This window comes from Camelina sativa, chromosome 18 (assembly GCF_000633955.1).
Source record: "Camelina sativa cultivar DH55 chromosome 18, Cs, whole genome shotgun sequence".
Taxonomy (NCBI): Eukaryota; Viridiplantae; Streptophyta; class Magnoliopsida; order Brassicales; family Brassicaceae; genus Camelina; species Camelina sativa.
In genome coordinates this window covers 2509947-2529814 of record NC_025702.1, presented here as the reverse complement: position 1 = coordinate 2529814, position 19868 = coordinate 2509947, and the positions used below count along the sequence as shown (strand labels likewise).

Genomic DNA, 19868 nt, shown 5'->3' with positions numbered 1-19868 from the left:
GATGCCTGAAATTTTTCTTGATACATGTCCTTAAACCTATATTATTAAGTCCTCTGATAACTTTAGTTGGGTTCTACTGGGCATAACAAGGCCCATTACCTTCGATTTATGGCCTCTCTCTTGGTTCTTCTCCAGAGCAGATCGGTATTGACTATTGACTGAGACTCATAAGTCATCTTCCAGATTCGATTCAGGTGAGTAGGTAAATTGTTCATTTGAGCTAAAATTAGAGATTTTTGTGTTTCTCTCTTTCTCTCTCGTATGGATTTGTTGTGCGGCGTTCCTCTCTCGAAACGACCATCTCCGATTGCGTCACTTCCAGATGAAATCGTCGTGGATATAATAGCGCGTGTATCAAGATCCTATTACCCAGCAATCTCTCTCGTTTCCAGACGTTTCCGATCGATCGTAACGTCTCCTGAGCTATACATGAGACGATCATTGTTACGCTGTGCCGAACACTGTCTCTATGCTCTCCTCTACAACCCTAAAACCTGTGATTACCGTTGGTACATCCTATGCCTGCACATGGAATCTTTGTTGCCGTTGGTTCCAAGATATACGTTTTGGGTGGTGTTTACCATTCCAGTGTGACCTCGAGTGTCTTAATTATAGACTGTACGACTCATACGGTGCAGCCTGTCTCTAGCATTCCCAAGCCTATGGGTGATACGGTCGCTGGCACCATCAACGGGAAGATATACGTGGTCGGTGAGTGTGAATTGTCTAAATGTGTGGTTTCAAAGAGGGTTATGGTGTTGAATAGAGAGAAACAAATGTGGGAGCCTGAGATGATGATGAATCCAGGTGTGAAGATAGGTCAATTGTGGTCTGGTTGTGTGGTGATGGAGGGTAAGATTTACATGAGGGATTCGGTGAATAGTTTTGTTTACGAGCCAAAAGAGAGGAAATGGGAAATGGAGATGTTGAATTCTAAAAAGTGGGAGTATGCGTGTGTCGTTGATGATATGTTGTATTACTACGATTGTCGCAAGAATAAATTAAGAGTGTATGATACAAAGCACAAGTGTTGGGGATTGGTGAAAGGTGTGGAGAGAACGTCGGCTGAGCCTGAGCCGAGTCGTCTCAATCTGCCAAAATCTTCGTGGTGGTCATATACCATGAGTTGCGGTGAGAAACTGGTTGTGTTCTTGCCTAAAGAGAAAGACAGGACGAAGGCAACAGGGATTTGGTGTGTGGAGATCGCACTGGAAAGACGCCAAGGAGGAGAGATTTGGGGTAAAGTTGAGCGGTGTGATGCTGTGATTAATGGTGATTTTTTCTTTGTGAGATGTTTAGCTGTTATGGTTTGATGCACAAAACTGAAATGTGCTCTTTCCTGAAGGAGTAGATTTGTTTTGTGTGGGAATTTGCATTCAAGAGATACCAAAGGAGGATAAATTTCATGTTGTGGTTGGGAGCTTGTTGATTTTTTGGATGTAAAAGTTAGATGTACATTGAAGTATCTGCTTGATTCTTGGGTGTAACATTGGGAGTTTAATAAGTAAATATCATTAGCAGAGCGATTTAGAAACATGTAATTGCGAGATATGATTAGTGGTGTGACAATTTCAGACAACTAAACTGAAAGAGACAAGAAACATGGGTTCTTTTAATATGTACGAACATCATCACCCAGGTCCAATGTTTCCGGATATCATAGGTCAGATTATAAGTTAGATAAACTGCAAGCCCAAGCTTATGACAAGTTACCAATCAAACCCAATATGTGCCTTCCACCAAGCACCACTGCACACCACTATTATTTGCTGTGCCTTTACAAATCCACATGTCTAACATCTGCTGATGTGGGCAAACCATACTGCCACCTCACATATCTCCGAAGTAATAATAACTTTTACAACATTTTTGTGTATGGAACAAAAAAAAAAAATACTAAGCATTATTGTGTTTATAACTTTATAAATTCAAAGTCGAATTATATGAATTATATATATATATATATATATATATATATATATATATATATATGTGTGTGTGTGTGTTTTTAATTAAATTTAAAAAGTTGTACTATGTATACAACCCATATGTTTATTCAACAGAACTTATAATTATAGGAATCCCAAAAAGAACAATTGTGATCAAAATGGCAGAAACCACATGGCCATGAATCGTCTTGTCTGTACGATGATTCACTATTTTCTTATAAAATTTCGATGAACATTATTGTCCCTTAAGTTTTTGGCCTAAATGAAAGACGATGAACTGAACTTAAAGCAATATGCAAACCTTCTTTAATAAATGTCCAACGTACACATATGGATTCAACTTGGCAGAACCAATATGTCGAACTTTACAGTACGAAATTATTAATTAGTCTTGACTTCTTAATTAATTAGTCTGCAATTCATTTTGCTTACTAAGTATTCCTTCTTTTGTTTATTTAGAAAGACCAACTCATAGGTACTGTTGAATGCTGACTACTACTATTCAACTTTCATTGAGCAGACTTGATATATAGAACATGCTAGTATATACATACATTTACGGAAAATTATTTTACAGTGACAACGTTACAATATTTTCTAAAACTACTAATAGACAAGTCGTTATAAACTCGAATTATAAATTTATACTCTCGAAACAATATCTACCAATCGATCGAGTTCATCACATGATATGTAAAATATATCTAACACATATGCATTGTCAAACAAATACGAATTAAACATTTTTATTCTTAGGGTTACTTATTTACTTTTGTAAAGTGACTAAGTCATGTGTAGTCGACGCCGTTTGTATTATTATTTATTACCAAGTGAGACCATGAAAATATATTTACATCAAGCTCACGTTAGCAAGCAAGTTGCATAATCAAATGGATGCGACCAAAGACAAAATCCATAAGCCAAGAAACCAATTAATTCGCAAGCAACCTCAAAACCAAATATAAGTAATTAACCTTGACATTATATTTTAGGTTCTCCTCTTCTCAAGTAACCAAATAATATAATTCAGTAAGATAGTACAAAGACATGTCGGGGATTTATCCAATACAAAACCCAAACGGGAAAAAAAATTCTCCCAACTCTAAAACCGATCAATTAATAGAAAAAAAAAAAAACAAATTGAACTGGCCGGTTCAGTAAAAATCAAGCTTCTAAAAAACCGGTCATCCTAAGAACGGAGTTCCGGTGACGGCTCAAGTCTCTTCCTTTAAGAGTACAAACCGAAAACGCTATTTGCTCCTTCATTCTTCTTTCGATTATAACGTGTGGAGGAGTCTTGTCCTCATCTTCCTCCGCCGTGTCCCATCCCATAAACCGGAAATTATTCGTCGGGATTCTCACCGGAGATGTTTTCTCCACCGTCTCCCGTCGTCTTCTACTCTTCTCGACGTTTCTAGTGTTAGAGAGTTTAGTTTCTTGGTTATAGTTTGGGAATACGGTTTGGTCGGAAAATATAATGTCTGATTCTTGATATTCTTCGGACATCATCGCAATATGAAGAAAGAAAAAGAATGTTAAGAGAGATGTTATGATCGATGAAGATGGAGAAGAAAAGATAACAATGAAGTATAATGAAATTTATAGACCGATTGAGACACATATGTTGGAATAGAGAATCTTATGTCTTATATACACGTAAGCTCTACGTATAGAAATGTAAATGTACATGTGTTTTTGTTTGAATACGTGTACGTATAAGCAAATCTAGTATTTGAAATGTGATGTCGTCATTAAGATATCTTTGGGTGAAATACGTGGTAGCTTCATCTGATTCTTCATCATCACTCAAAATTTCATTGCCGTGTATAATTAATTATTTTGATTTTATTCATTAAGTATAGCTTCATACTGAAGTATAATTCATTGTTTACAAAATTTAAAAGGAAAAATAACATAAGTTTACACTTTCTTTTACCATAATTAAATCCTCAAAATGTTACAAGAATGCTTTGATTCATATTAAGTAATTATTGCTTAATCATATATAGGTATTTTATTAACAAAAAACTTTAAACTTTTTTTTTTAAGATTTTAAAAGATAAAACAACTATTTGATATTTAATCTATAGACTATAGTCATTAACTGAATGCACTGTATATATAAAATTGTTGACTTCAGTATAAATTATTGTTTTATAAATATTGCATGACACTATTCTGTCAGTTTTTTTTTTCAATTATCAATTGGGAATCTTAATTATTAATGAAGATCTGATTATCTAATTAATTGAGTATCTCCAACAACAAAATATAACACAATGATTAGGAAAATACAAGCTGAAGTCGGTGTAAAGCCATAAACACACAACCAGAGCGGCGCGTCCGGAGGAAACGCACTACGCGTTTTCAACCTTAACGTCACGCGTGTACGCGGTTACACGCTTAACTCCAGTTCTATCCACTCATATCCATCCACGTGTCACATTACAAGCTCTAGGGTTCTTTAGTTCCACGTTTTTGTTTGTTGTCCAACACAACGGTCCCTTTCTGCTGAGATTGCGTGGCGCCGTTAGTTAACAGACGAATTGTGCGAGGCAAATCGTGCTATACTAACTCATGACCCGAGGTAACACGATATCATCTTGAAGATTGAAAATGTTATTAATTCTTGGAATGTTGTAGAACTACATATATGGATGCCTTTGAAACATGTACTTGGATCATCTTTGGCAGGTTTAGAATTTTGTAGCACACAAAAAAAAGTACAAATGTATTGAGAAATTAAATTGAGAGCTAAATAAATGATCAGAAAATTTATCTCTTTCAATTATCCCAATAATGAATAAAAACCAATAAGATCAACCTTAATTAAAGCCACAAAAAAAGTGTCTAATTCAACTAATTAAAATACCCTAAACAAGCAAATAAAACATGCAGTAATCAAACTAATGAAACAGCAATTGGACTCCTCACAACATGATGTCCATCGCTCCAACTAAACCATCCAAACCTATATCGATCCATCCGAGCCTCACCTGTAAACTCGTATGGATTTGTCGTGAAAATGATTTTAAACTGCTTCTTCTGACCAATACGATCGAAGACCAAAACATTTGGTTCAGCCTTAACATTGACACCAAACGGTGGCTGAGCGTTGAAGACATATACGCTTGTTGAATTAGCTGATCGTCCAACACATGTGACCGTCCTCGTAACGGTCACTGTCCCAATGAGGTATGGAATTGAGATTGAAGGGTAGTTTAGGTTATAACCGGGAGGGATTTCACTAGGACACTTGAACGTCGGATCAATATTAGTTAAACCAACCGAGCAGCAATAGAGAAGGTAAGATCCGTATGATGCATCGTAGACTAAACCGGGAGACGCAGCTTTTGTTGGTCTAAAATGTCCTGACCCAAGCGCAAATGGGTTCGCGGGAGAGCCGTCATAGTCTTGGATTGGTTCGTTGTCCTGGTTTGTCATCGAAGCTACAATAAAACAGTTCATCAGTTTAGTTGTATATTTGGCCGGACCAAAAAGTATTAAACCAACGGTTTCAAACTGAAAATGAATCGCTAACCGGATTGGATACTTCTAAGTTCTAATCATCAGAGTTCGGTTTAGTTATTTTGAACCAGCTTGATAACCAGAAAGTTTTTGTTACCAGTGGTCATGAGGGCAGATCTTATAGCAGCACTACTCCATGTGGGATGCATGCTTTTGAGAAGGGCAATTGCACCAGCAACATGAGGACAAGCCATAGAAGTTCCTGAGTCAAGACTATAATCTGAAACACGTTGGTCTATCGAATCTTTGCTCGCCGAGTCTGCCCCGCTCCACGCGGCCAATATATTCAGTCCTGGCGCGATAATATCCGGCTGTAGAAAACCACAAGTTATGTATTAAAGTTATAAAAAAAATAAAAAAATTGAAGTCAAAAGAACATAAGATTTTACCTTTAGAATGTTAGCATCTACCCAATTTGGGCCTCTACTAGAAAAACTAGTCATAAAAGGAGCCGGTTTGTATGGGTAAAACGAATCTTTCGGTTGGTTTCGATAAAGTATTGTTTCTGCTGGTTTGATGAAAGCCACCGGTTCATAGTCATTGTAGATGTAATCGAGAATTCTATCGACCGTGGATGAGAAAACCAAAGCAGTTGGTACGAAATGAGACACAACGTCGAACGCATCGTTATCCCGAGAATTTGCTAATATCATACCGACTCCTCCGGCTCGTTTTACCTCAAGACTTTTACCAATTGTTGAACCTGAATCATAACCTCTCAAACATAATACCACTTTACCTTTCACAAGATCCGGTGAAAGTGAATTCGGTAAACATAGCCTTCACCACACACACAAAAAAAATGAATTAGTCCAAATAAATCTAAAACTTCTTATAATAAAAGGAAAATAACTTACGATGCTTCGTTCCTTGAACCCCATGGAACAACCACGTCAGGAGCATAGACTAGAGGAGCAAAATTGTCCATCTTTAGTGTCGTTAATGAGTCCGACTAGAAAATTAAAAACTTCATGTTAACTTCATATATAGTTTATCAAAAAAATTAAGTAAGAAAAAAATAATATAAAGTTATATCAAAAATCGAATAATAATCTATAAATCCGAAACTCTAACGTATAATCCTATTGTAGTTAACTCTAAAACTAAACCTCAAAACCCTCAAACTAAACCATAACCTATTTACGTACCAAATATGAGATAGTCATAATTCACAATACTTAATCGGGATAAAATAAAGTTAACATATAATTGAACTACATGCCTTATATGTATATGGTTTAAGAATAATAAGTTCTGTAACATATTTAATGTTGAGTTTAATACCTCGAATTTATAGCCATCACCAAGTTCAAGACCTCCGACGAAAAACCGATCAAGACTACTAGCTCCGACGGTAATAATCCACGGAGCTGGATTCGACAGAGTTTCCCCCGCGGGTCCATCATTTCCTGCACTAGCCGCAACTACAATATCTCTTTTAACCGCATGTAACGCTCCTATCGCGATTCCATCCTCCAAATACGTTTGCGGTTCAACCGCTCCAATAGAAATACTAATAACATTGACGCCATCAGCAATCGCGTCGTCAAAACGCAGCCAACATATCTTCATCGAAACAAGTGTTCGTGACGTATTTTTCAGCGTTTGGAATCGCCCAACAAGCTTTGTAAACGGCGAGACGAGCTAGTGAAGCGCCGCCTGAAGCGGCACCATTGCGATACCGCCAAGTGCAGAAACATCCTTTACTCGGCGACCAACGGCGGTTGAAGCTGTGTGGGAACCATGTCCATCCGCGTCTCGTGGAGACAATAAGTCGTTGTTAGCTTCGGCATTGAACGGTCCGTAATATCTCTCGTACCCTCTTGCATAGTACCTTGCTCCGATAATTTTCCTGTGATTTAATGACGATAAAATCGAAAATGATGATTAGCATCATTTGTAATAATAACGCTTTCTAAAATACTCCATTTGATAGTCTAAAAGTGATAACAGTAGCTGGTTATTTTGTGGGTATCAAACTAAACTAGTGCACATATTAGGAGACTATTTAATTTTTAAGAAAAACTTTTGATCAAATGATGAGTTATAAGTTAATTCCTCAGCATATATATCAATTTGTAAGTTTGTTTGATCAATTTTTAGTGATCACATGGCATCTTGAGATTTTTGGTGAAACTGTTCATGTTGAAATCAAAAAAAAAATAATTATTAAACTTAAGTAAAATAATGAAGATATTTCTTTATTAAGGAAATAAATAAGTTTTCTTACCGATTACAGTGGGAAGAGTTGAAGGCAAATCCGGTTTGGCAGATTCCTTTCCAAGATTCTGGAATTGGTCCCATTCCTTTGTCATCGAAACTCCTTGATTCTGGCCACACCCCTATTATCTCCCCCCACCCACGGAATAACCAAATTGTCGTTATCCCAGTTATACCATACTATTTATTAATTTATATAACAACAAGTTAGGAATGGCAGATTAATACTATAACAATATAGAACCAATCTTTTGATTGAAACAAGATCTCATAAATGCAATCCCTTTTTTATAGTTACGTTTATAAACCAAATATTAACTGTCTAAAGTCCAAAGAGATAGAGTGGGTTGGTAGTATAGTATATATGTTTCCATTCAAAAGAAATTTGTTGATTATTCCCAGGTGTACATTAATCTATACGTACTATTTAGATATGGAAACCCACCAACAAACTAAATACTTTAAAGATTATGGTAACCGAGTTTTATCTATTTTGCATGCATGCTTTAAGAGATAACGACAAACTATGAACTACTTATTCAAATTAACGGTTAACAAACATAAAATATATATGGAAAATAATGAGAAAATACGGATATTAGAATATATATATATATATATATATATATATATATATATGAAAACCCAGCAACAAACTAAATACTAAAGGATTTTGGTAACCGGATTTATCTATTTTTATAGTTAAGATATATTTGTTAGCAGGAAATATTTGGTGAAAGATATGGAAAATAAACTTCTTAGAAATTTAGCTTCAAAATTTAAAATGAAAGTTTATGAAAATAACAATGATCATGAAAAAATAATCTAATTTGTGGAGAAACTTACCACTATCGATAAGACCAACTATGACCCCATCGCCGTGTTTTGCCTTGTTCAAAAACTTTCTTCCGACACGAAACCGGTCATTCACATCATATTTGTGACGTCGACCATCACCATCACCACGATAATCTTCACCTTCATCCTCCTTTAACCCTACAAATTCCCATGATCTTGTCGTATGGATCTTATACTTTCTTGGATTGCTCTTGAATACCGATACAACTCCTTTGAGTCCTATATAAAAAGAAAAATATGAACAATATCGAGTTTTAAATAACAGTATAACACCCTTTTTAGTCATAGCAAAATATAACCTTTGATTTGTTTTTTCTTTTTTATAGCGTTTACGTACCTTTGAGTCTAGATGCTTGGTACGCTGTTAGCTCAGCCGCGAAGCCATTGATGCTATGTTTGTAGCTATACAATAGCGAAGATTTGGCATCTTCTTCGGATTCTTTAACGGATTGAAGATAAGAGTGATGATGAGCTTCAATTTCATGAAATGCTTTATCACCTTTATGTTCTCCAAAATAAACAATATACACCTACATATTAAAACACACAAAAAAAAAAGTTAATGGAGATGTTATCAGAAGATAACTTAAGAAATAATGAATTTGAATACTTAAATTGGAAAGGATATGGGATTTGAACGGCCTACGTAACAAACTCAATGCATATTTGGAATTGATATTCTCTGCATATTAAAGTGTTGAAGAGATCAAAGGATAGAATAAATTTTAACACCAAAAAATTAACCTGTTTCTCTTTAGTGCATGAAGCTAAGAGAGGAATGAGAAATAGGAGAACGGAGAGAAAAATTAATCTCATGGCCTTAATATTCCTTATTTTTGCTTTCCGGCGAAATGTTTATTACTGCCCTACTTTAATAGGTATTTGATTGTTTATTTATAGTAGACAAACAAAGAACAAGTAACATGATCTTAGATAATTATGAAAGAATAAAAATGGTGCAACCAAATTATGAAAGTTCGATCAACGCTAGCTAGATAAATTAATTTATATATTTTTTTTTGCTTCTTGAAATTTTGCTATATTATTTTACGATCTACATGATCTTCTGAAAATCCATTTACCTAAGATTGGGTGGGATACAAGAGTATGAGTATGGAACGGGATATTCTAGGCATTTCAATATTATTCAGTAAAGAATAAGAAAAACAAAATAAAGGATTTAGACTATCTTAGATAATTTTTGTAACTATTCGTTCGAAAAAACTTAAATAAAGAAGAGAAACAATTTCTTAAGTGAATCTAGATACAAATTTGATTAGGCCTTTTCGTTAGGAAGGTTTAAATATATACTACTCCCTTGTATGCAAGGTATGAGTATAAAAGACATTAGAGGAGGTTTGCTAACCATTTGGGGAAGAGATAATTTCTGGTAGATTAGAAAACTTGAATATTTTAAAAATTAGAGATATTCTAAATTTTCATTAAATACTTGGATCTTAAACTTTTTATTATTTTTCCAAAAAATAACCATACTTCATGCTAATTTACAAAAAAAAAAAAAAAAAAAAAAAAAAAAAAAAAAAAAAAAANAAAAAAAAAAAAAAAAAAAAAAAAAAAAAAAAAAAAAAAAAAAAAAAAAAAAAAAAAAAAAAAAAAAAAAAAAAACTCAATTTTATATTATTTTATCTCAAAAGTACTTGCTTATAAAAAATTATATGGGCACAAAAGTAAATGGTTAGGAAACCTCCTTTGATGTCTTTTTACTACTGAAACCAAAAGCCATTGGTGAGTTGGCAGCTCTGTTTACTACTGGAACAGTTTTGGAGAGTCAAAACAAGTTGAGTCATAATCTTCGCAAAAGAGTAAAAATTCGTACACGTGGCAGAAGATTCAGAGCTACTACAAAACACATTAGTTACAATGGAAAAGTTCGATGTATGTAATTCTGGTTCAATTTAAGTTCAAAAAATGGAAAAGTATCATTAAACATATTTGTTTTGGAAAACGATTGTAGAACACTCATTCGAGGAAGAAATGGTGAGAGAGTCATAGTATTCCACACAAATATTTTAAGATTTTCAACTTTAACCTTAAAATTAACTATATTATTAAACATTTAATAAGTGTGTCATTTTTCGAGAGTTCAGCCAAGATTTTATTCAAAAAACGTGAAAAACTCAAAGGTAATATATTTTAATAGAGCCTCGATTCCAAAAAAAATATGTTTCTAAGATTTTAAAATCTAATTCTTAGTTGTTCATCCCGAATCCAATCCAAATCATGAATAAAAATTTTAAATATCGATAAATACCAATAACTTTCAATAAACATGATTATGGTCCTATATTACAAAAACTTAAAATAAACATCATCCGTTTGTATGACATGAAAAGATGATTAATTGAATATGTACTAAATTTTCTTTATTTTTAGTCGTAGTACATGAGAAGATGATGAATAATTTGAATATGTACTATATTTTCTTTATTTAGTCTTAGTTTTTAATTTAATTCATAATTAATAATTCGTTTTAAGTTTTTTTTAAAAAACAAAATTAATTCATAATTCTACGTACTAAAAAACTAAAAGCACTATGTTAAACATTTGAGCTTAGTATATCAACTATAAACCCAAAAATTAAAAGTCTAAAATGAATTTTAGTATGAGGAACTTTTAATTTATCTTGCATCAGTTATGAAATTTTGTCAAGAGACCATTGGGCATCACATAATTTTTGGCATTTCTAAATATTTTTATTTTAGTTTGTTAATATTATAAGTAACCATAGTGGTTAAACTTCTTGCTTAACTCGTGAGTAACAACGATACGTGGTTTCTCCTTCTACCAGCTTCACAAGTAACAACGATGACAATGCTTCTTTGATTTATTAAACAAATGGAGTCTATAGAGTGATTAGAAAAAAGAGTTTCTATTTCTTTCACTTTTGACCGCTATAAAATCCAAACCAACTAAAAATACCAATTAAGCAAACAACAATCAAGCTAAGGAAACAGCAATTGGACTTCTCACAACATGGTCACTATCTGTCCAACTAAACCATCCAAATTGGTATTGACCCTTTTCAGTCGCATTCAACACCAGGTCCGTCCGTGGTTTAATCACGATTTTAAACCGCTGCTTCTGACCAATCCGGTTAAATACCAACACATTCGGTATAGCCTTAACCGTAACACCTGATGGCGGGTTAGCGTTGAATACGTATGTGCTTGTCCAGTTACCGATTCCAACATTTGTAACCGTTCTTTTAACGGTCACTGTCCTGTTTAGATTCGGGATCGCGATCGACGGGTAGTTGAGATTGTAACCCGGTGGGATTTTACTAGGACATTTGAATGTCGGGTCAATATCGGTGAAATTAACCGAGCAGCCATAGAGAAGGTAAGCTCGGTATGATGCATCGTAGACTAAACCGGGATCCGCAGCTTTGGTTGGTCTGAAATGTCCTGACCCAAGTGCAAAAGGGTTTGCGGGTAAACCATCAACGTCTTGGATTGGTTTCTTCTCGTCGTTAGTCATCCAAGCTAACAACAAAAAATACACAAATTTAAATAAATCCAAAAGATAATTTAAGAGATTTCGGTTTAGCTAAACCGAACCAATGAAATAACCATGAATGTTTTTGTTTACCAGTGGTCATAAGAGCAGATCTTATAGCAGCACTACTCCATTTAGGATGAATAGCTTTGAGAAGAGCAATCGCACCAGAAACATGAGGACAAGACATTGAAGTTCCTGTGTAAATATTAAAATCTGCAACTCTTTGATCTATTGACACTTTGCTTGGTGAATCTGCTCCGCTCCATGCAGCCAGTATGTTCAGTCCAGGTGCGGTAATATCCGGCTGTTAAAACCGCAAAAAAAGAATTATCAAACCGGTTAATTCCGGTTGTGGTCATTTCGGTTTTGTTTGAATTAAACAAAACAAAACAAGAAGTTTACCTTTAAAATGTTGGGATCTACCACGTTTGGACCGCGGCTAGAAAACCCGGTCATCAAAGGAGCTGCTGTATATTTGTAAACCGTTTTCCCCGGTTTGATAAAAGCCATCGGGTTTTTATCGGTTTTGATGTAATCGAGAATTTTCTCCACCACGGTTGGGGTAACCGTGGCAGTCGCAACAAAGTGAGAGTCGGACGGAATCTCATTGCCGTTAGCCGGGGCGTTTCCAAGAATCATACCGGCTCCTCCGGCTCGTTTTACCTCTATACCTTTCCCGATTCTTGAACCGGCTCCTCTTAAACATAATACCACTTTACCAGCCACAAGCTCCGGTCTTAGTGAATTCGGTAGACATTGCCTTCACACAAAAAGAAAAAAAAAAGAGATCGTTAAGTCAAATATATAATTAAATAAGATCAATGATCGAAATTAACAAGAGAGCAAATCTTACGATGAATCGTTCAATGCAATGCCGGGAACAACCACGTTAGCAGCGTAAACAAGAGGCGCAAATTTGTCCATTTTAAATGCCGTTATGGACTCCGTCTACATAACAAAAAATAAACTAGTATATTATACAAAAATGTAACATATAATTGTCTCTCTTTTTTTAAGTCTTTAGTTGTTATCTAATTACCTTGATTGTGTAGCCATTACCAAGAGCAAGGCCGCCAACAAAAGCCCGATCAAGAGTACTAGCTCCAACGGTAATAATCCACGGTGCCGGATTGGACAAAGTCCCCGGCTTTGGCCCTGAATTCCCAGCGCTAGCAGCAACCACAATATTCCTTTTGATGGCATGCAACGCTCCAATCGCAATTCCGTCTTGTTGAAACGGCAAAGGATCGGTCGTTCCGATCGAAATGCTTATTACGTGAACACCATCAGCGATCGCGTCATCGATCGCGGCAAGCATGTCCTCTTGTAGGCAGACATTTCCGCCAACTTTTTCCTCGTTGGGCTTGGCCCAACAAGCTTTGTAAACAGCTAGACGAGATAATGGTGCACCACCCGAGGCCGAGCCCATTGCAAAACCGCCGAGTGCTGATGCACCGTAGACCCGACGACCAACGGCAGTAGAGGCAGTGTGGGATCCATGTCCGTCGGGATCGCGTGGTGACAAGAAGTCTTTGTTTGCTGTAACGTTGAACGCTCCGAAATATTTTTCGTATCCTTTCACGTAATACCTCGCTCCAATAATTTTCCTGTAATTAGTGGAAAAAATCCATTACGTTATGATTAGTGCATGGAATAATCACTCACACAATAATAATTTTGACGACGTGATATATTTTCCATAGGATAATTAGTGTTTTATAAAATTTAGTTCTTTATTTATTATAAACATTTTGAGTTGCCTCCAACAAAAAAAATAAGCTAAATATGTAGACACGTAAACTCGGGCACACATTGATATTACAAACATAAGACTTGATGATAAGACAAACAAGGGTGAGAAGTCACGGGTGTACAATATTATCTAGAAAGAAGCAAATAAGTTTTTGTCCCTTACATATAATACCAAAGCTTGCATATAACAATCAATTATCAAAGTTTCGGTTTCATTCACATAAAATAGCCAGTATATAAATATATGTTTTATCAAATCAGTTTTATTTGTATGGTTTTGATGGCAGGCTTACATAAGTGAACAGTTACAGGGTCTGCCAGGGAAAATAATTCATTGTATATAAATAGTTTTATATTACTAACAGAGAATAGAATAAATAATTAAAGGTGGCTCTCGTGAATGATGATGATACGCAAGCTTAAAAGTTGGTGATCAATTATCGCAACCGAACAAAACATGGAGACTGTGACCTAATGTTTCGGACAGTGGAACTCAAAACTATACTCGTATGTGGGAAATGTAGCTAAATCTTGAAAAATAAAAAAATAAAAATCTATGTTATACTAAAAATAGTATGAGTTTCTACTACAAATTAAAGTCGTGAAATAATTTTCAGAATTCTGTCATTGTAGCAGTCAAAACTTAGTCTTTTATTCTACATAATTATACAATTTTTTACTATATATGTCAAGGGCTTTAATGATCAATTAATATAGAGCAACATATCACATCATCATATATAAAAAGAAGATTCTTGCAGCAAGCATGAGGTTCTTTGGATCTTTGCTAAAGAACCAATTGGTGATATGGACGTATAGTTTACTTTTAATCTATTTCCGACCTATAATTCATACATACATGTTCTAGTTATGGTGTGTATGTGTTTTTTGGCTAAAATTTGTAATTTACTGGTTTTATATATTTGGCTTTTTAGATTTAAATATCTGAATAACTGATTTAAATTATAGAATTGAAGATATGCAGATGCCAACTCCTCTATATCATAAAAATCTCTACCTATTTGTTTGATAATCAAAACATAGAAATTATAGATATGCAGCTTAAAAATCAACATATTTAGTAAACCATGAAGTTATACTATGATTTTTCTAAGAGAAAAAAAAGAATAGGAAAAATATCTCTTACCGGTTACAGTGAGAAGAGTTAAAGGCAACTCCGGTTTGGCAGATTCCTTTCCATGACTTTGGAATAGGTCCCATTCCTTTGTCACTGAAACTCCTTGATTCTGGCCACACACCTTTTTTTATTTCCCCAGAAAAAAAAATAAACAAAATCATTCTCTCAATAATGATGGATTAATATAATAATGAGATGCAACTAACGATTCTAAAAAGATAAAATTACAATAATTTCCCTTGAATCTTGAATTCTTGACCGTAACGCAACTCTTTTTCTCTAGTCACGTAATAATTCAACTATCAACGTTGGAGTTAGGTCCATTTAAGTTTTGGGTGTACGTACTCATCAAAAGAAACAGTGATTATTCTCAGAATCCAAAACAATAATATTATCTTAACTGTGAAAACTAATTTTATGGCTCTTATCGCGGCGCTTATATGTGACGTGCGTGAGGAAGCAGAAGACAAAGGAAAATACAAAGGATAACACAAAGGTTCACATGAATAACCACAATTTTATTCTTTCCACTCATGTTATCCAAATAAACCATGATGAACTTGACTATAATTTTTAGTTTTGCACTTACCCCAAAAAAATAATAAATTATTTAATGAAAATCTATTTTCTCATTTTATAACAAACAGAAAACAATCATATTCTAAATAAATTAGTAGCTAGAGACAGCTTAACTTACCACTGTCGAGAACACCGACGATGATACCATCACCATGTTTGGCCTTCCTTAAAAACTTTCTCCCGACACGAAACCGATCATCTACATCGTTTTTTAGAGGTCGTGCATCAATGTCATCGGTTTCCTCCTCCTCCAATCCTACAAACTCCCATGACCGTGTAGTATGTGCTTCATATTTTCTTGGATGGCTCTTGAATACCGAAACAACCTCTGCCAATTCTGTTGACAAAAAACAAAAAAAAACAGAATTGGGTTTTAGTACTCTTTTTTAGCCGTAACAAAATATCAGACGGGTTTTATTTTTATTTATTTACTTACTTTCTAGTTTAGAGGCTTCGTCCGGGGTTAGCTCAGCCGCGAAGCCATTGATGCTATGTTTGTAGCTATACAAGAGCGATGCTCTAGCCTCTTCTTCGGATTCTTTAACCGAGTGAAGATAAGAATGATGATGTTCTTCTATTTCATGTAAGGCTTTGTCACCTTTATGTTCTCCAAAATAGACTATATACACCTACGAAAAAACAAAAAAAAGATGAAATCATGAAAATGTGAGGAATTGACGAAGAATTATGACCCGATATGTTAACAAATCAAGGCATAGCTTTTTTTTTTGGTATGAAAATCAAGGCATAGTTGGAATTGAGAATCAGTGAACTTTAAAGTGTAGAAATGATTATTCTGAATCTGAAAAGAAACAAGTAATAATAATAGGAACCTGTTTTTTTTCGGCACATGAGGCTAAGAGGGGGATGAGAAAGAGGAGAGGGAAGAGACAAGTTAGCTTGTTCATGGCCTTGATGGAATGTTATAGCCCTAATGCTCTGTAGGGGTTTGATGGGCTGGCTATTTATAATAGACAAAGTGCAACAAATACAAACCCTTTTAAGAAAGTTAAATAAAGAAAAACAAAAACACAAAAATATAGGAAAAGACTATCCTTAACTAATCGTGGTGATCTAATGGTTGAAGAATGAAGATTCGTTATATTAGTCGAAGTCAACGATGACCGGATGAGTCTTACCCTCTATGGCTCTATACAATGCCTTTTAAAGATTTAGATAACCTTATATCCTGCCTTAATTATAAAGATTTACAATAAATTATATAACATACCTTAATAAAGATTTGCAATATACATATTTAACTAGGTATTAACCCGCGGTTTTCCGCGGGCTGATTTTTTTGTTTGATGAAAATTTTTAATAATTTATTTTGTTACTATGTTATTTATTTGTGATTAAAAATTTGTATTTTAAAAATGTTTATTGAAAATCTGTCAATAAAACATTTGCATGTAATGAACTTTAGATTTTATTAGATTAGATTTTTATAATCTTACCTGTTAATTTTTTTTTTGTAAGTACGAATTAGTTTTGATTCTAATAGATATTTTTTTTTACTTTTCTACAATTTATTTTATTTTATGTGTCCACAATTTTCGTTTTAATTAATTATATTTAATTAATTAATTAATCTTAATTAAGTTTTTCTAATGGTAATTGAATATAACTTTTTACATATTTTAAGGTTAGTTTCATATTTGTACTTTCCAATTAATATAGTAGGATAAAATTTTATAAACCTTTAAATTATATAACATACCTTATAAAGATTTGCAATACCCAAGATAATATATCCCATATATTAATAGAGAAACATTCTCCAGAAAAAGATGATGAGGGTGTATTCAAAACATGATTTTGGAAGATTTTGGATTTTGTTTAAAATCACATGTTATTCAACTTAGAATTTAAAAACCTCTTTCCAAATCTCTTGTTATTAAAAATGAGATTTTTATAAAATCAATCAAAATCACTTAAAATCTCTAGTTGTTCAAACAACAATTTTTAAAAATCATATGAAATCAACTATTATTGAAAACATAACTTTATATTTCTTTAAAACCCCATAACAACGATTTTGGGAGATTTTGGATATTTTTTTACACTAGAAATCCAACTTATCTCCCAATTCCACTAAATATCCTTAAAAATTTCATTAAATCTCTCAAAATCTTAGAGGGGTATTGAAGTTGGCATTTTAAAGGATTTGGTAAGATTTTAATATTTCAGAATTTTGAAAGATTTCAGAGATTTTTAGGAGATTTGATTGTGTTTTATTTTTTTTTTATTTTTCTTTTTAGAAAATGAAATGTGATTCTATGAGATTCTATGATATTTTACTAGTGAACTTTGTGTGATTTTAATTTTACAACACAAAAGAAAGAAAGAAGGACAATTCTTGGGTTAACCCTAGGGGGTGAATCCTTCTTGTTCACCCCCTTTTAGTTAAGGAAACAAACAATTGATTAAGGAAACAAATTCTGTATATCAATTAATTTTAAAATTATTAATTCTAAACATTATATTATAGTTTTGAATTGTAACATCTAAACCCAAATCACTCTTTTTATAAACCCAAATTAAAATATAATTTTCTTTAATTGTAAAATATAAACCCTAACCACTATTTTATAAACCCAAACCGACATATAATTTTTCTTAATTTTACAATCTAAACCCGAACCACTATTTTGTAAATCCAAACCGACATATAATTTTGCTTAATTTTAAAATCTAAACCCTAACCACTCTTTCGTAAACTCAAACCGACAAATAATTTCGTTTAATTGTAAAATCTAAACCTAAACTCTAACCACTTTTTTGTAAACCCAAACCGACATATAATTTCATTTAATTGTAAAATCGAAACCCTAAACTCTAACCATTCTTTTGTAAATCCAAAACGACATATAATTTTGTTTAATTGTAAAAACTAAACCCTAACCACTTTTTTGTAAATCCAAACCGACATATGATTTCGTTTAATTGTAAAATCTAAACTCTAATCATTATTTTATAAACCTAAACCAACATAATTTCCTTAATAAAAAATCCACATAATTGGTTTTTTTAACTTGTTTTGTCTTTTTTTTTTTTAAATTTAATTTTGATTTATTTTATAAATATGATATGAGAAGGCAGTTTGTTATATTTTGATTGGTTAATTAAGAGGGGTGAATCACTCTTATTCACCTCTAGGGGTGAACCCAAGATTTTTCAAGAAAGAAAATCTGTCGCTTATTTTGTGAAGTTGTAGGAGAAGAAGTTGTTAACTTGTCGAGACACCATTACACCACCACATAGCCTATATCATGCAAGAAAGAAAGAAAAACTTTCAGTGAGAAGAAGAACAGAGAAAGAAACTAAGCGAAGAAGATGAGCAAAAGGAAAAAGAAAAAGGTGAAGGACACATGAGGAGAAGAAGGAATACGTCAACTTAGAGAGAGAGAGAGAGAGAACTTGAATGTGAGAAAAAATATGAAACAAAGAGTTGATCTACGAAGATTAGAGTTGCCAGAGTTGATCTGCGGAGAAAGCTTACCGAACAAGAGATAGTGGTGGTTTTATGCCTGTATTCTTTTTTGTTTTGTTTTTTAATGAAATCATTTAAAACTCTATCTCAAAGGGTATGATTTTGAGAGGAGTATTTTTTAACTAAAAAGCAAAAAAAGTCTCTTAAAATCATTAAAAGTAACATTCTAAAAGAAAGTTGTGAAATTTTGAATAACAAGAGATTTAAAGTTGGTTTTATAAACTATTGATTGAATAACAAGAGCTTCTGAATTATTTTAAAGGATTTTATATAAATCTTTGTTGAATAACATAGGATTTCATAAGATTTTTTAAAATTCTCAATTGAATAACACAGAATTTTAAGAATACTATAAAATTCTTTAAAATGTTAGGTTCAATACCCCCTCCTATAATCCCATAAAATCCTCTAAAATCATGGTTTCAATACACCCCTGATGTGTCATCCTTACAGAGCTTCATGCACCTTTTAATAAAATACCTTTTAAATTTTCTTAACTTGTGTTTTAAAACTTATTATGAAACAGAGGGAGTAGTACATTATTCGATTAATGCTATAATAGAAATAATCTATAATAACTTCATGAAAACAAGAAACTACCTCTTTTTTTTTAATAGTGATCATAAGAAACTATTATACTTCTTCTGTTTCACAAAAATGTCATTCTAAAATTTTATTGTTGTTTCACAAAAAAATTCATTTTCTATTTTACGTACTTTTTACACTAAATTTCTTTGTTTTATCACTACTCTAAAGCTAATTCAACCATTACTCACTTATTAAATAATGGCATATATGTATAATTTAATATTTTCTTACTTTGTGTAAAAGA

The 19868-nt window shown here is 33.2% G+C and overlaps 3 protein-coding genes and 1 pseudogene across 3 annotated transcripts; 1 reads left to right on the top strand and 3 right to left on the bottom strand.

Annotated features, from left to right (window-relative positions):
- Positions 93-1618, top strand: LOC104763081 (F-box/kelch-repeat protein At4g38940-like). The gene has a single exon (XM_010486496.2). The coding sequence runs from the start codon at positions 519-521 to the stop codon at positions 1311-1313; it is 795 nt and encodes a 264-aa protein (XP_010484798.1). The 5' UTR covers positions 93-518; the 3' UTR covers positions 1314-1618.
- LOC104760345 lies at positions 2916-3586 on the bottom strand. Its single transcript, XM_010483246.2, has one exon. The coding sequence runs from the start codon at positions 3456-3458 to the stop codon at positions 3114-3116; it is 345 nt and encodes a 114-aa protein (XP_010481548.1). The 5' UTR covers positions 3459-3586; the 3' UTR covers positions 2916-3113.
- On the bottom strand, positions 4851-9371 carry LOC104763080 (annotated as a pseudogene).
- Positions 11381-16511, bottom strand: LOC104760343 (subtilisin-like protease SBT5.6). Its single transcript, XM_010483245.2, has 9 exons — positions 16377-16511; positions 15980-16172; positions 15662-15880; positions 14974-15085; positions 13114-13681; positions 12928-13022; positions 12477-12834; positions 12165-12378; positions 11381-12058 (listed from the first exon to the last, which is right to left on the bottom strand). Exons 1-9 carry the CDS (start codon positions 16449-16451, stop codon positions 11514-11516), a joined length of 2379 nt encoding a protein of 792 aa, XP_010481547.1. The 5' UTR covers positions 16452-16511; the 3' UTR covers positions 11381-11513.

Excerpts from the sequence above, each read along its gene's own strand:
- LOC104763081 (XM_010486496.2), top strand. The coding sequence starts at position 519 with ATGCCTGCACATGGAATCTTTGTTGCCGTTGGTTCCAAGATATACGTT.
- LOC104760345 (XM_010483246.2), bottom strand. The coding sequence starts at position 3,458 with ATGATGTCCGAAGAATATCAAGAATCAGACATTATATTTTCCGACCAA.
- LOC104760343 (XM_010483245.2), bottom strand. The coding sequence starts at position 16,451 with ATGAACAAGCTAACTTGTCTCTTCCCTCTCCTCTTTCTCATCCCCCTC. Across the intron at positions 12,379-12,476 it reads TAGATCCCAACATTTTAAAG|CCGGATATTACCGCACCTGG; the intron begins GTAAACTTCTTG and ends CGGTTTTAACAG. Across the intron at positions 12,059-12,164 it reads ATCTGCTCTTATGACCACTG|CTTGGATGACTAACGACGAG; the intron begins GTAAACAAAAAC and ends TTTTGTTGTTAG.